Here is a 16391-nt window from a genome sequence, read left to right as displayed (position 1 = left end):
GAGGCATGGGTTGATACATATTTTTTGGCTTAGTTTGGCAGATGTGAAATTCCTAAAAATAATATAATATATAAAATAAGGGACTTGCAAATTTTCTATGGTGTTCAAAAATTGAAATATACTATTCCTCCCTATGTAATTATATATAAATTTTCCCTGCTCTTTTGGGTTTACTTAAGAAATCATGGGAACAAATTACATTCCATAAGGTATAGTAAATTGTATTTATTTTACTTATAGAAACATAAATTTAGTTTTCATTTTCATGACTTTTGCAAAAAGTTTGTTTGTATAAAGTGTCATTAAATTCATCCATATGTACAGTGATTGTGCATCACTTTATATATTTTTAAGGTTGTAAATCATTTTTTCTTAGTATGTGCTCATTCATCTTGAAATTTCATTGTAAATCCTTTGATGTCTTTTAGGTTCTATGGAGGTGATGCCAAAGACCTTACGTATCATGAGAGACCAAGGTGTCCATTTCAACAACTCGTTTGTTTCCACTCCAATGTGCTGTCCATCACGTAGTTCTATTCTGACAGGTCTATACACACACAATCACAATGTACACACAAATAACAATAACTGTTCCTCTCCTTATTGGCAGAGGACCCATGAAACTCGGACTTTTGCCACCTACCTCAATAATGCTGGCTATAGGACAGGGTACTTCGGGAAATACTTGAATGAGTATAACGGAACCTACATTCCTCCAGGGTGGAGGGAGTGGGTGGGGCTCATAAAAAATACCAGATTTTACAACTACACTGTGAATTTCAATGGAAATAAAATGAAACATATGGATAATTATTACCAGGACTACTTCACAGACCTGATCGCTAATGACAGTGTTACTTTCCTGAAGAACAGTAAACAGTATTTTCCCAGAAGGTGATTCCTTATTACTGTATATGCTGAAATTGGAAAAAAAGATAAATAGAAGATAATTAAAGATCTTTAATTGTTATGGAATTTACTTCATATGTTGAATGATCTGTTACAGGCCAGTGCTAATGGTACTGAGTGTCCCTGCCCCGCATGGTCCAGAAGACGCTGCCCCTCAATACCAGCACCTCTTCTATAATAACACTCTACACAGGTACCTCTCTCTCTTCAGTAGGGTTCTGTCTTACCATGTAGGAGCCCCACAGTAATCGCACAGTTTCTGTGTGTCCATCAACACTATTGTAATGAGATTTATCTTCAGAATTAATTTAATTCATACTAGTAAGTGGATGGCAATCAGAGAAAGATAAGCTTAGATTTTTGGGTCAAATTCAAGGTCATGATTCAGACTTCTGTTAATGTGGTTCTAACTGTGGGATCCTGAATGTCAGTAGTTGTGGTTACTTTTGTCAAATATTTCATATGTATTTCTATATAGTATATTGTTTTTACACACAGAACTCCAACATGGAACATGGCCCCCAACCCAGATAAGCAGTTTTTGTTAAAAGTTACAGGAAAAATGGAGCCAATTGAACAGAAGTTTACGGATATTCTCCATCAGAAGAGACTGCAGACTCTGCAGTCTGTGGATGAACTAGTGGAAAAGGTAAGGGGCTACAACAGTCAGTGGATGAACTAGTGGAAAAGGTAAGGGGCTACAACAGTCAGTGGATGAACTAGTGGAAAAGGTAAGGGGCTACAACAGTCAGTGGATGAACTAGTGGAAAAGGTAATGGATTACAACAGTCAGTGGATGAACTAGTGGAAAAGGTAAGGGGCTACAACAGTCAGTGGATGAACTAGTGGAAAAGGTAATGGATTACAACAGTCAGTGGATGAACTAGTGGAAAAGGTAAGGGGCTACAACAGTCAGTGGATGAACTAGTGGAAAAGGTAAGGGATTACAACAGTCGGTGGATGAACTAGTGGAAAAGGTAAGTGATTACAACAGTCAGTGGATGAACTTTAGATTAGGTTAGGAACAATTAATATGCTAATGTTGGAAGAAAAAACAAAATTGATGATATGGCAGATATTGGCTTGTTGCAGGATTAATATTTTGAATGAGGTGTGCAGTCAATAAAAATATCGGTAAGGATAAACTACCATAAGCTGTGTTTGTTCAGCACTATGTACCTGAGCTTGGCTGATATTAATTGTTTGAAATTTGACCTTGAGTAATGACTTCAATTTTTGTCCATTATATAGTGTTAAAACCTTTCATTTCACACAGTATCAAATCTCTATCTTATATATAGTGCAGAAGTTATGACAACGCTTCAGGCAAATAGAAAGAAAAAGTAAAAACGAAATACATCACAATTTTTTTTATCACATGGGAATAAAAATAAAAGCACTGAGAGAGGAGAAACCTATTGTTTCCTTCAGTTTCACAGATAGATGGGTGGGGCTAGATAAAGACCAGACGCATGTCCTGTATAAACTTTACAGTGCATCCATGTTAGAAACATGCACTACCATACTTAATTGTTGTTTATAAGGAAGATTGTTTTATGGCACAGGTCTGTAATTTGGACCTTGTATATTTTAGTGAGATAAAACATGCCTTTATTGATAGGTATACAATGAGTTGTGGTACCTGAATGAACTGGAAAATACCTACATTATTTACACGTCAGATCACGGCTATCATCTGGGACAGTTTGGAGTCGTAAAGGGGAAATCCATGCCTTATGACTTTGATACACGAGTTCCTCTGTATATCAGAGGTCCTGGCATCAAACCAAGATCTAAGTAAATATTACATTCTCATTCTTGTTATTGCTGCTTCATGTAAACCATATGTTGTTACATAGATTTTATTGACCAACAAGAAATTGTAAGCATGAATGACATTTGTGAATGTAGACTTGGAATTTTGATGGCTGACTTGTATATGCTTGTAGGATCTCTAACATTGTGGTGAATATTGACTTGGCACCGACTATTCTGGACATGGCTGGTGTGGCGGTTCCCAGCCACATGGACGGACGGTCGATGTTGAAGCTTATCCGGGCCAGGAGTTACAGAGACCAGGATCATGGGTATAATGATGCGTGTGTGTGGTACACATACAGTGAAACTTCTCCAAACCGGCCCCTCAGAATACCGGTTCTCCCTGAATATCGGCCGATTTTCAAAGTCCCGGCAGAAATCTTAACATTTCCTTACAAAGAAAGTCTTACAAAACCGGCCACCCCTGAAAACCGGACATCAGCCACTTTTTAAAGTACATTTCTTAACAAACATGTGTAATTTACCCTTAACATACCAGCCACTTTTTGAAGACAAGAAAATCTTGGCCAAAGGTTAATTAAGATCCTCCAGGTGTGTAAATTGACTGACCAACTGGCCAGGTATGAAATTATCCATTGGAGGTGTGAAAAACACTAGTGGCCTCTTCAATTTCTATTGTTTACCTGTGCTGTCAAGCGTGTTAATTGACACTTAGCTAATCCAAGAGACCCTTCCAAATTCTGTACAAAATGTAAAAAACAGTTAGGAAATTATTGAATGAATACCGAATCAAACGCCATATTGTTTCACCATACTTTCGTATGGATATAAGCGGTAGTTAATAAAGAACAAACTCATGACTGTTAATGATAATTATTAAAAGATAGATTAATTTTCTTGGTTTCCATAGACTTAAAATTCCAAAGAAATATTCAAATTACAATTTCATATTTACTACTGTACTTTTGAAAAACGTCTAAACAAAATTGTTAATGACATAAGCGATGAATGTACACAGAGTTTTTATAGGTAAGAGGAATTCCAATAATAGGCCTTTGTGTTTTCTTTATGTATCCTGTTATAGATTTTCGGTTTAAAATTAGATGATTTCAGCGAGAATATTTCTTGTAATTCATAATTATCTTTAGGTACAAGCGGACTAATTTGATCTCCACCAATAATTGATCATAGATCACCAGATCAAAGTGAACAGTACCTACTTTGTGAATATTGAGATAAAATGTCTATAATTGCTAAATTCTCGGTATACCGGCCATCCCTCTAAACCGGCCGTTTTTTCCGGTCCGAGAGCCGGCCGGTTTAGAGAAGTTTCACTGTAGTTAGATAGAAATGTACAGGAATCCTGTGTACAATGGGGTATTTGGATTGAGTTGATATTAGAGGTTACTATGATGCCAGCAGGAAATGTGATACTATGTACAACCGACTGCTGAATCTAAAAGAGATGACCATTGATAGTTAATGAAGTTTAAATCTGTATTTTAGTTAATAAAGCGTAAATCTGTATTTTAGTTAATAAAGCGTAAATCTGTATTTTAGTTAGTAAAGCGTTAATCTGTGTTTTAGTTAGTAAAGCATAAATCTGTATTCTGTTTGCAGTCGCATTGATTCCAATAACTTTGTTACAACAAAGAGACCCTGGAGGGACACCATCTTGTTGGAAAGAGGGTAAGAAAACACTCTTAACGTATCAATTTATATGAAAGGTTTTGTAAGGTGTTTTATGCAAATAGTTTCAATTAGCATAAAGAAAGAGTACGTTTGTTGTCAACATCACCACATAAATGTTTCAGAAAAGTTACAATCAAAAAGAGAAAGGAGCTGATGCGACAACAGAAAAAGAACTTCCTAGAGACGGTGAACAGTTTACCAACCATCAGCGATTCCTATCTTAAGTATGCCACCCCAAAGCAAAAGAGGATCTTCAAGGAGTGCTCCAAACCCGAAAACCAGCCACCTTGTAAAAAGGGTCAGGTTAGTGGTACCAATCCCAAACCAGCCACCTTGTAAAAATAGATTGTTACTAAGATTCCAAACCAGCCACCTTGTAAAAATAGCTTGTTGCTGAAATCCCAAATCAGGCTACTTGTAACAATAGATTGTTACTCAAATCCCAAACCAACCACCTTGTAACAATAGATTGTTACTCAAATCCCAAACCAACCACCTTGTAAAAAAAAAACCAGGCAGGTTTAGTTACTCCAATCCCAGGAAGAAAGTGTAAAACTAGCCACTTTTTTTAAACTTTGTGTCATAAAACACTTTGAAAAACTATCAACTATTTTAGCAATGTGCTGTAGAATTATTTCTTCTGTTGGAAGCTTTTGGAAACAGAAGGTAGATGCAAAGTTCCACAAACTGCAAATTCAAATAAAGACTAGAGAGTTCTGAATGTTTATGAAGGGTATGGATTTGGTATTTTGTTGCTTTCTTTGTGGATTTTGAAAAGTGATGCACATGTTGAGACTTGTGTTATTAAAATGTTTATTCCACACAAGGAAAATTAATCTAAATTTTACATGCTTTCCTCAGTCATGATCAAATAAATCTTGCCTACATGATATCTGACTGCTTGAGCATTACCTGTTGCACAAAATTGATGTTGCCAATTATGTCTTTGTCTTGCACGAAATTCATCACCAGTGACTTGCCCTTGATTTTTTTGGCAGCATTTTTACCAAAAATATCAACCACGTGCCTGTAGTAGCTGTACACAAGTTTCTTTAGACCCTTTTCAATATGTGTTAGTGTAAAAACTGCACTGTGTAGGAAGAATATATTGTTGTCTAATCAAAATTGGTTAACGAGGATTGCTCAAACAAGCTCTCAAGTAGGAAAAACACATATACAGTCAAACCTTGTTATCTCAAACTCGATGGGACCAAGAAAAAACTTTTGAGATATCAGAGAATTTGAGGTTGAAATACTAAAAGATTAAGTGGTTAGGACTTCGGAATTACTTCGACATACCCATGGTATTGAGATATTGGTATTTGAGATACTGAAGTTCATTGCTCTATAAAACAGTAAAAAGGTGTAGACTAAATGGTGCATATATTTTAGTCATCATTCTTTCATGACATTTGACATTTTATCGATATAGAAATACCAGTGTATTCAAGAATACGGCCGAGAAATGCCAAGGCTAATGAAATGTCGGCTGAATGACAAGGGGAGACGAAACATGCAGAAGGACGGATATCTGTCCAGGAAATACTGCCCCTGTGGTCGCAGGAAGTACAAGATGAACAGAAGGGAGAAACAGAGTCAGAAACAGTTCCTGATGAAGCATGTTAGCAAGGGTAATGTATCCTTGGTTTACGATATAGTGAGATTATACCAAACATTGTTTTGACAATTCTTTGCAAATTTAAAGTAAAAATTCGGCTTCATTTTGGCACTGAACATGATAATCAGTCTTGAATTTCACTTTCAGGTTTTACACCAAAATTCATTAGAACCAAGAGGTCGTATCTACAGATGGTTGGCAATGTAAGCTCTTCATCGCAGAATTCTATATCATCTCTACCAGGTAACACAAAGTAGTGCATAAAACTACAACCTAAATGGTCTGCTTTCATGCGCTGAAATAAAAAATTCATGGGCATATACTTCATGTTCTGCTTTGATGTTGGTTTTATCATTGGTGATAAAAAAAACTTGGCTTTCAATTTTGGTTGTATCAAATTCTCTGGTTATAAAATTTGAATTACAATAGAGAGGACTTTGTTAATTAATAAGTGTAAACCTTGCAATAAAACCTTTGCAGTGTTACCATGTTTGGTGATATTATAACCTTTCCATTGACATTTGTCTTATTTCTTGAAAACTTTACATTATATAACTTTTTAACCAAACGTGACAGGGCTTTGATATTGGGGTTGTAATGTGATGAGGCTTTTCAAATGATACAGGTACATAACAGGAATTGACTACTCTAGACTCTCGGGGCACAGGTACATAACTGGAATTGACTACTCTAGACTCTCGGGGCACGTTGGGCTTCACAACAATTTCTTGTTGTTGATTAGGTAGTTTAGTAAATTCAGGTGACCTATCGCAAATGGCCGGCGTCCGTCATCTTGCATTGATAATTGAAAATTTTCAACTTCTTCTTTATAACTACCATTCTAATTCTTTTCAAATTTGATATGAAGCATATTTGGGACAAGGGAGGCATTAATTGTAAATTTCAGGGCACATTTGCACAACTGTTAGTTAACTTTAACAAACAGTTAACTTGTCATCAACTCTTACATTTATATAGTGATAACTAGACGTTAACTATCAGTTAAACTTAACTAACTTTTGTGCAACTGGGTCCAGGACTCTTGCACCCCTGGGATCTTAGGAGTAGAGCAAAAACTGCTAAAAATTTACCTATTTTCAAAAATCTTATTCTCTACAACCACATATCTTTAAGAAGAACTAAATGCATAACGATATAGATGAGGAAGGTGTCTACCAAAATTGTAAATTTCATGATCCATGAATTCTAGAGATTCTGACTCTAGGACGAGGCCACATTTGGTATGTAAAGTGTGTATGTGTAAAACATTTAAATGATATCTTCTTTAATGCTATTGATACTAAATTGAAACTAAATAGAAGGAGTACATGTATATAGTCCTTTATCAAAATCGTAAAACGGAGGTAAGGGTTTTGGTTCCAGGGTGGGGCCAAAATCAGTATGGCGATTATTATTGTCTTTATCATTTGAAAGACTTCTTTAAGTTTGCTGATACAGTATAAAAACTAAATGCATATTTAGGAAAAGCAGAAAAGGACGTACCAAAATTGTGAATTTTGCAACCCCAGGGGTTTGACTCTTAAGATTGGTTCAAATTAGTCATATTGTGTTAATGTTACATATATTATGTAATGTCTATCATCACTATAGGCACTTTCAAGAGCATTGGAGATTTAAGAGCACATCTTGTTTTACACTGTTGCTGAATATTAGAATTTTGCTTAAATATGCAGAACAAGAATTTTTTATTAGATTTCATAGCCCTTTGGACTAGTGATACTTTTAACTAATACTCAGGTGACTGATAAGGCCTGTGGGTCTCTTGTTTCTGTGTGTAAGTATTATAACATTATTACTCAACGATCTCTATTATCTTGTAGTTCAGCCATTCGATCGGCGCTGTAGAGTTTTACCTAATGACACTGTGTCATGTGATCGTGTTTTGTATCAAGACCCGGTGGAATGGAAAACTCACAAAGAAAAACTGGATGAAATGATAGAAGAATATAGAAAAATGCTGGAAGATCTAAGGGTACGTGATTAGCTGACTAGCACAGGCATGCATGTATTTAAACTCTGAGACTATTGAAAGTTGCTTCAAGAGAATCCTTTGAGTATAGAAAGTGATTAATGATATAGGGATTCTTACAGGATGGTGTTGGAGATTGAAAATAGATGTCTGATTTATAGAGCATGCTGCTTTTTTTCTTTTTGCATTATTAACAAAATCCACTGTAATTATAATATGTGTTTTGATATTAAAGATGTGAAATATTGTACATTATGTATTGTAGGTCTACAGAAAGCATTTGAAGGCATCCAAACCATTGGACTCCTATCTGAACCAGTTTGGCAAGGAGGACACAGGATATATGGAATACGAGTGTGAGCCATGTAATAGCAGGCGACTGGAAAGGTAAGGCCACAGAGGATATTTGGATTATGAGTAAGTTATGGAACATCAAGTAATCTGAAAGGTTGGAGGGCAGAAGATATTTGGATTATAAGTGTGAAAAAGCCAAACAGCCAACATCATACAATCTGAATGGTAGGAGGACAGAGTCAATTTATGTAGATTATGATTATAAGCCATGGAACAGCAGACAATCTAAAAAGTATGAACTGTGTACTTTACAAGATTAAAACCTTAAAATTTCTACCTGTTAACTGTACAGGGAAATATTTCCAGGAAAAAAGAAATTGATCAGAGACGTCGCCGTAGACGTAACAGGAAGAAGAGGCGGAAGCACAAGCCACTGAATGGGGAGAAAGCCAACTCTCCGCTGTGGAATTGTAAGTCGCATCATTTTTATACCCCCTGCCCCCTCCTAGTCAGGATGTATTATGTTACGGCACTGTCCATGTGTCTGTCCGAGGTCATATTTTCCCGACTTTTTCCTGTAATGGACACATGTACAGCGTTAAAATTTGATCACAATTTTTCTCTTGAGAAGCACAAGAGGGAGTTAGCATTTCAGCTGGATTGGTGCACCATGACATACTTTAGGACTATAAGTAGGTCAAACAGTTTTCTGGACTTTTTTCATTACAGATACAGATATTGCCCTGAAATTTAGTCAAAAGCTTTCTTTTGGAGGAATACAAGTTCTGTTTGCATTTCAGCTGGATTGGTGCACTATGATCTACAAGTACTTTAGGGCTAAAAGTAGGTCAAACAGTTTTCCAGATGATTTTTTTTTCGTTATGGATACAAGTATTGCCATGGAATGTAGTCACAACCTTCCTTTCAGAGAAATACAGATTCAGTTTGCATTTCAGTGTAAATGGTGCACCGTGACCTACTTTAGGGCTTAAAGTAGGTCAAATACTTTTCTGGAGTTTTTCTCATAATGGATACTGATATTGCACTGAAATTTTGTCATCACTGTCCGATGACATATGATGTACCGTTTGCAGTACTCTTGTTTTGTTTACTGCAAGCCAACTCTTGTTTTGGGTGTTTAATTCTTGACGTTGTCATTGATGCATGTATATCAACAGTATTTTATGTAACAAAGTTGTGGGGGGTATACTGGAATTGGGTTGTCCATCTGTCCGTCCGTAGATGCATTGGTTTCCGGGCTCTAAAGCGTTATCCTTTCCATCTATAGTCACTATATCATACATATGGACTACCCATGGGACGAAGATGTTCCCTATCGAATTTGGGGTCAACAGGTTAAAGGTAAAGTGCACTGGACATCGAAGTAGCAATATGGTTTCCAGATTCTAAAGCATTATCCTTTCCATCTACAGTCACCATATCATACATATGGACTACCGATGGGACGAAGATGTTCCCTATCGATTTTGGGGTGAAAAGGTCAAAGGTCAAGCGCACTGGACATTGTAGTAGCAATATGGTTTCCAGCCTCTAAAGCATTATCATTTCCACCTTCAGTCACCATATCATACATATGGACTACCCATGGATGACGATGTTCCCTATCGATTTTGGGGTGAAAAGGTCAAAGGTCAAGTGCACTCCTAGAGAAGAGACTACCCAAGGTTTTGTCATGCCTTTTCTGTTTTACACACAGGAAAGAGGTAATTTATACCTATTAACAACACCCTTTGGGAGATTAGGGTAAGCAGGGGGTATTCTTAGTGAGCATTGCTCACAGTACCTCTTGTTCAATTTCGGATTTAAGAGCAACTTTCAAGTATTGTAATAGATTAGTGGAATTGGAAAAGGTAAACTAATAAATTTTCAACTATAATATTTCTTATTTGTCTCATTTTATAATTAACAAGTTTTTCTAATGATTAGCGACCTACTGGAACTTGCCACCGGATGAGAAAGTGAGTCGTCGTAAACACCCTGCCTGTAAGAGAGCCACCATGGACTGTACCCTGATGGATAACACCCACTGGAAAACGCCCCCCTATTGGACCAGTAAGAATATCCCTGTCTGTGTCAGTCTATTTCAGTGCTGGTGCATGTTAACATGCATTCACTACATGCATAGTCTTCAAAAATATTCAATGACCTTATTTTAAAAAAGAAAAATTCATCACATTCTTTGATTTTATTTTTTTTTCACAAACTACAGGGTATCATCAACACTGGTATAAGTGTGTATGTGCTGTAACTGTTTTATGGCTTTCAGACAAGCCTGTTTTTAAGCAAAATCCCATTGAACAACTTTCTGTGATATACAATAAGAAAAATTCCATCCCTTTTGAGACATTCTATAGTTATTATACCTATATTTAGCAACTGTCTGTCATTTAATTTTGGCTGGTGACATAAAACAAGTTTTTACTGTGATATGAAAATGTGATTTCAAAATTACTCATATGGACAGAGATTTAAGACAAGTTTCATCTCATTTAGTAATGTTTAAATATGAATATGTGATTTTCTCATGTACAGTACTTCCTTTACAGATGGTCCATTCTGTTTCTGTACTAACTCTAACAACAACACGTACTGGTGTATACGAACAATCAATGAAACACACGATCTACTGTACTGCGAATTCATCAACAACTTCATCAGCTACTATGATCTAAAAAAAGATCCTTATCAGGTAAAGTGCGCAGAAAAGAAGCAACATGTAAATTCTTGTACTCTGTAGACTGATTTACATTCTTGTACTCTGTACACTGATTTACATTCTTGTACTCTGTAGACTGATTTACATTCTTGTACTCTATAGACTGATTTACTTTCTTGTACTTTATACACTGATTTACATTCTTGTACTCTGTACACTGATTTACATTCTTGTACACTGATTTACATTCTTGTACTCTATAGACTGATTTACATTTTTGTACTCTATACACTGATTTACATTCTTGTACTTTATACACTGATTTACATTTTTGTACTCTATACACTGATTTACATTCTTGTACTCTATAGACTGATTTACATTTTTGTACTCTATACACTGATTTACATTCTTGTACTTTATACACTGATTTACATTTTTGTACTCTATACACTGATTTACATTCTTGTACTCTGTACACTGATTTACATTCTTGTACTCTGTAGACTGATTTACATTCTTGTACTCTGTAGACTGATTTACATTCTTGCAATCTGTAGACTGATTTACATTCTTGTACTCTTTACACTGATTTACATTTTTGTACTCTATACACTGATTTACATTCTTGTACTCTGTAGACTGATTTACATTCTTGTACTCTGTAGACTGATTTAAATTCTTGTAATCTGTAGACTGATTTACATTCTGGTACTCTGTACACTGATTTACATTCTTGTACTCTGTAGACTGATTTACATTCTTGTTCTCTATAGACTGATGTACATTCTTGTACTCTGTACACTGATTTACATTCTTGTACTCTGTAGACTGATTTACATTCTTGCAATCTGTAGACTGATTTACATTCTTGTACTCTTTACACTGATTTACATTCTTGTACTCTTTACACTGATTTACATTCTTGTACTCTGTACACTGATTTACATTCTTGTACTCTGTAGACTGATTTTTCCTGATGTTTTATATTGAAGAGGCTTTGTGTATTGATTGTAAATGAAGTCATTTTAAATTTCAGATGAGGAATGCTATACATGATGTAAATTATGGCATTTTACAACAACTACATGAACAGTTGAATGCAATGAGGGCATGTGAAGGTTCAAAAGAGTGCAACAAAGCTGGACTTTGTAAGTACATGCATTACATTGCAACAAAATGCATTACATTGCAACAAAACACATTACATTGCAACAAAATGCATTACATTACATTGCAACAAAATGCCTTACATTGCAACAAAACACATATTTAAGTAAAGTTTTGGGGAAAGAAGCAGGTACATTTTCTTCAGTTATCTGAATGGCCCAGAAAATGAAGGATTTCAGTACGAGTCCCAAAATCTAGCATTCAAATAAGGAATATATAAGCAAACCTAAACTACGTTTAATTTGATCCAAAATTGCTTTCTGTTATACAACAGGAGCATGAAGTTTGCATAAAATTGCAAAAATGCCAATATTAATGAAAAAATTCATAAACTCAGGGGTTTTCCTTTCAGGAAACATACAGCCCATGCGTCATGAAAATTCATTTTTCATCTTCTATTGATACACAATATATATTAATTTCACTTTTCTCGATAGATGTGCACACCTTTTCTTAAGCAAGAATCTGGATGAAATTTAACAGTTATCAAGCTGTTTTTGAAAAAAGGCGGAAAAAAGTCTTATTTATGACGTAATAATGCTATCAAATAAGCAGTAATTCCAATACTTTTTATTACAATTGTTTTGATGGAACAAAGATATTTTAAAACAAATGAGAATTTACACATCAATAAATCCAAAAACGCTATGTATATATGTACGCGCCTGAACATAAATATTTAAATTTTTGAAATTTATAATACAGGGAACGAATTGAAATTATAAGAATCAAACATTTTATGTACACAATAATACCTTGTTCTTTATAGACTTGTACATGTACCAGATTTGGAATTTGTTCTTACATCTTTTTGAATAGTGATATAGTTTGTTAGCACCAGCTTGCTAGGATGCTGGACTTTTACAGAAGAGTAGAACTCTGTGTGTGAAGTTGAATGGTCTTTTGTGGGGTTTTTTTTTTTATGGAAACTTGAAGTGATGGGGGAAAATGAAAAACTCTGCAGACAATTATGTCTACCAGCCTTTGTTTTATTTTGTTGATTTTTAAAGTGCAGGTCAGAATGAGTGCAGTCCGCTATGACCAACAGAAATTTGAAAGTTTAATTTCAAATGCAGCCGTGAGATCTTTTGTATACCGACCACAAGAAATAATATGGTCATTTGTGTTAATGTGTTTGGAGTTCTGTCTGATACACAGATTCACACAAGATCAAAGTAACTAAAAAGAGACTGCTAAAAGTTACCAGTAAGTAGGGCTTCAGCAGCCTCTAGGAAAATATCCATTTTCACCCTTTTGGAATGCTTGATGAAAATTGAAACAAATGAGATTTTGTTTAGAGAAGAATGTTTCCCATTTTTATCATTTTCTGTCTTTAGAATTCTTCCATTACAAGGGCATGCCTTTATGTAACAGAATCAGTCTGATTAACTGGTGGTAATTAAGCTTTTTTACACAATGCTGAGGAGTAAGCCCTTTTCTTCCATCACTATCATTGTACATATTGAAATGTGGCTGATTATGCAAGTTGTTTTGCATGACATTTGAAAGCAAATAATAGCCTCTTCGTATGATTTGGTATGAACATATATTGTATAATTCCATACAGTTGATTGGATGCAACTTCTTACCACTGGTACTTATGAAGTCCTGACTTTCTCTGTGCCTTGTACATTTGCTTGCAAAATTAATTTTCGAATAAGTATACAATTTGAAGTTTCTCTATTTTGAATTTTTAAAAGGTTTAACAACAGATCAATGCAAATGATTTACGTTGAGCTCTTTCTCTGATGCAGGGTACAAAGATGAAAGTAGATCAAATGATGAATTGGCTGAGGATGGATGATGCTTGCCTGTGATAGACGGGGGTGCTGGTCTACCTCTGTAGAAGACTTGGGAGGGGGGAGGCAGGGATGATCGGACGTTTAGACAGACTGTGTTCATTCATTTCTGTGATTATCATTCGTCTTACAGAGGACATCTTTATCGTATCGTCATTTCATAGTCCAAGTTATGTGATACTTTTGTGAACATTAAGGACATACATAAACTGCTCCTGCTTTTTTTATTTTTATTTGGAATGCACTAAATGTAATAGTGGGTTTTTTTTTACTAGGATAGTGTTTAGATTTTATACTTACAATGTTGAAGACAATGACATCTGGACAGCAATACAATTGTTAAGGTTGCTAATCCAGACAGTGCAGGCTGGTTATACGTTACATTAGTACTAGTTTGTAAACTGTATTAGAGTAGATTTTGATGTAATTCTGATACTTTATTGAACAATCTGTAATGTGCGTTGTACAGGTCCATGTATGATAATGATTTTATCCATGTTTCCGGTCCTTTTCATGCTTCTTGTTATGTGTAGGTGTTCTAAAATGGACATGCATGTAGCTGCAAAACTTCGTGTTTCATGTCATTTCCAGAATTGACTATGAATTTTCTTATGATTTTTTGTATGTATTAGATTCAGGTGATTAATCACAGTAGAGAAGACTTTAGTCACTGTTCAGTCTATTTATACTATACAGTCTGTATTTGGTATGGAGTATTCAGTACATACCATGTATTAAAGTATTAGCTCAACTCCATTCATTTCTGTGGACACTTTTATAATTCTAATTTTGTTTGGAGATAATAATATAATAATAATAATGTTACAATATTTATTTAAATAGTGCCTTATATGACTATAAATAACCAGTCTAAAGTGCTGCACACAATAAAAATGATACAGCATGTTTTAAAAGTAGTAAAAGGAAATTACAATAGCATTAAGACAGATAATATCAAAACATCGATGGACAGATGCATATTGAAGTTGCAGTTGTATTTTTTCTCTCGAAGAAGAAGAATATGACAATGAAAACATCAATTATTAATGAAGATACATGTACATATGTATAAATTGCAAAAGTTTTGTCGACAGCTTCAAGGGGTAAATATTTGTGCACTTTACTGAGCCTGTTTCAGCACACATGTACTGGATCATAATTTATTTTGAGCTAATTGATCCAAGTAGAGGGTAAATCAGGGTTTATTTATTATGTACACATGTATAACTACAGTCTTACGAATCTCCAAGCTAGGTTATGCATTGCATGACAATAAGAACAGTCTTTTTTCAGTATCATATTTTGATTATGTGACCTGTATTGATTTTTTTTATTTCTTGTTTTCATTGCAGTACAGTATTTAGTACAGTATTTATTTGTAAAAATATATAAAAATTGTCAATCATGGATTTATATATTATGTTTTATTTCAGGGTGACAAATCTAAACAAGTTTTGAGCTGTGTACAGACAACTGTGCTTTTACTCAAAATGGGGTAGTTATGGCAACTTAGCATATTGAATTAAATGTAACATGTTTTGCATAGTGAATTATGTGTTTTTTATGATATGAAAGTATTGATAAGAATATTTTGACTTAGATAATGTGTGATCAGTGAATATGTGCATCTAATAGGTTTACTAGATGCAACCAATTCTCATGTGATTTCATAATATTTAAGAAAATAGATTATATTTTGAAATGTGCCTCAAAATTTTGATATTGGCAAATATTCCTTGGTTAATGATATTCCTGTACATAAAATTGAAATATCAATTGAAGAATTTTATTTATTTAAAAAAAAGATTGCGTGAAACTTTTTTCATAGCATTCCTTAAAATTGGAATTCTTTCATACATTTTTTGGACACAATCCCTGTTTAAGTCTATCACAGCAACTTTTTAATTTTATGTGTCGAATTACTCCATCATTTTTATATCAAGGTATGAGGGAAATTCTTAATGAAGGTTTTTTTGTCTTTCAGAATTAGTTGTAAGTGCTGTGTACAGTGCAACAAATGGCTTATGCCTTAAAAATAGTATTGGAATTTTACTGAAAAGAACAATGCTACAATAGCTGTCATTTTTCACCAGCAAAATTGCATTTTTAGTTGGAGGATATGCGACATGAGCTCTCTGACCTTCCAGTTTCTTTCCTGTGTACATTTGCTCTATATTATATGTATCTGTAAATTCAGCATTCATTTTAATGTCTAAAACTGTGTGTATTGATGTTTTCAATATAGTGCTGATGTAAGAAGGAAGCACACTTAGTGGCAGTGTAACAAGATGTAGGAAGGAAGTACACTTGGTGGTAGTGTAACAAGATATGATGTAAGAAGGAAGTACACTTGGTGGCAGTGTAACAAGCTATTATGTAGGAAGGAAGTATACTAGGTGGTAGTGTAACAAGATACATGTATGATGTAAGAAGGAAGTACACTTGGTGGCAGTGTAACAAGAT

The 16391-nt window shown here is 34.7% G+C and overlaps 1 protein-coding gene across 14 annotated transcripts in view; it reads left to right on the top strand.

Annotated features, from left to right (window-relative positions):
- Positions 1 to 16151, top strand: part of LOC125683104 (putative extracellular sulfatase Sulf-1 homolog) — a 35557-nt gene extending 19406 nt beyond the window's left edge. For 7 of the 14 annotated variants that reach the window (XM_056140165.1, XM_056140170.1, XM_056140167.1 and 4 more), the window contains 16 exons: positions 429 to 894; positions 1007 to 1102; positions 1408 to 1558; positions 2531 to 2706; positions 2859 to 2996; positions 4309 to 4377; positions 4503 to 4683; positions 5813 to 6011; positions 6146 to 6241; positions 7840 to 7991; positions 8254 to 8375; positions 8649 to 8752; positions 10230 to 10355; positions 10850 to 10992; positions 11999 to 12110; positions 13140 to 13335. In XM_056140165.1, the coding sequence (XP_055996140.1) occupies positions 429 to 894; positions 1007 to 1102; positions 1408 to 1558; positions 2531 to 2706; positions 2859 to 2996; positions 4309 to 4377; positions 4503 to 4683; positions 5813 to 6011; positions 6146 to 6241; positions 7840 to 7991; positions 8254 to 8375; positions 8649 to 8752; positions 10230 to 10355; positions 10850 to 10992; positions 11999 to 12110; positions 13140 to 13312 (2504 nt within the window). In that variant the 3' untranslated portion in view covers positions 13313 to 13335. The other 7 variants (XM_056140173.1, XM_048923902.2, XM_056140176.1 and 4 more) reach the window with 3 other exon arrangements.
- The last annotated feature ends 240 nt before the right edge of the window (positions 16152 to 16391 follow it).

This window comes from Ostrea edulis, chromosome 6 (assembly GCF_947568905.1).
Source record: "Ostrea edulis chromosome 6, xbOstEdul1.1, whole genome shotgun sequence".
Taxonomy (NCBI): domain Eukaryota; kingdom Metazoa; phylum Mollusca; class Bivalvia; order Ostreida; family Ostreidae; genus Ostrea; species Ostrea edulis.
Note: the sequence above shows the minus strand (reverse complement) of the source record. Positions and strands in the feature narration are given on the sequence as shown.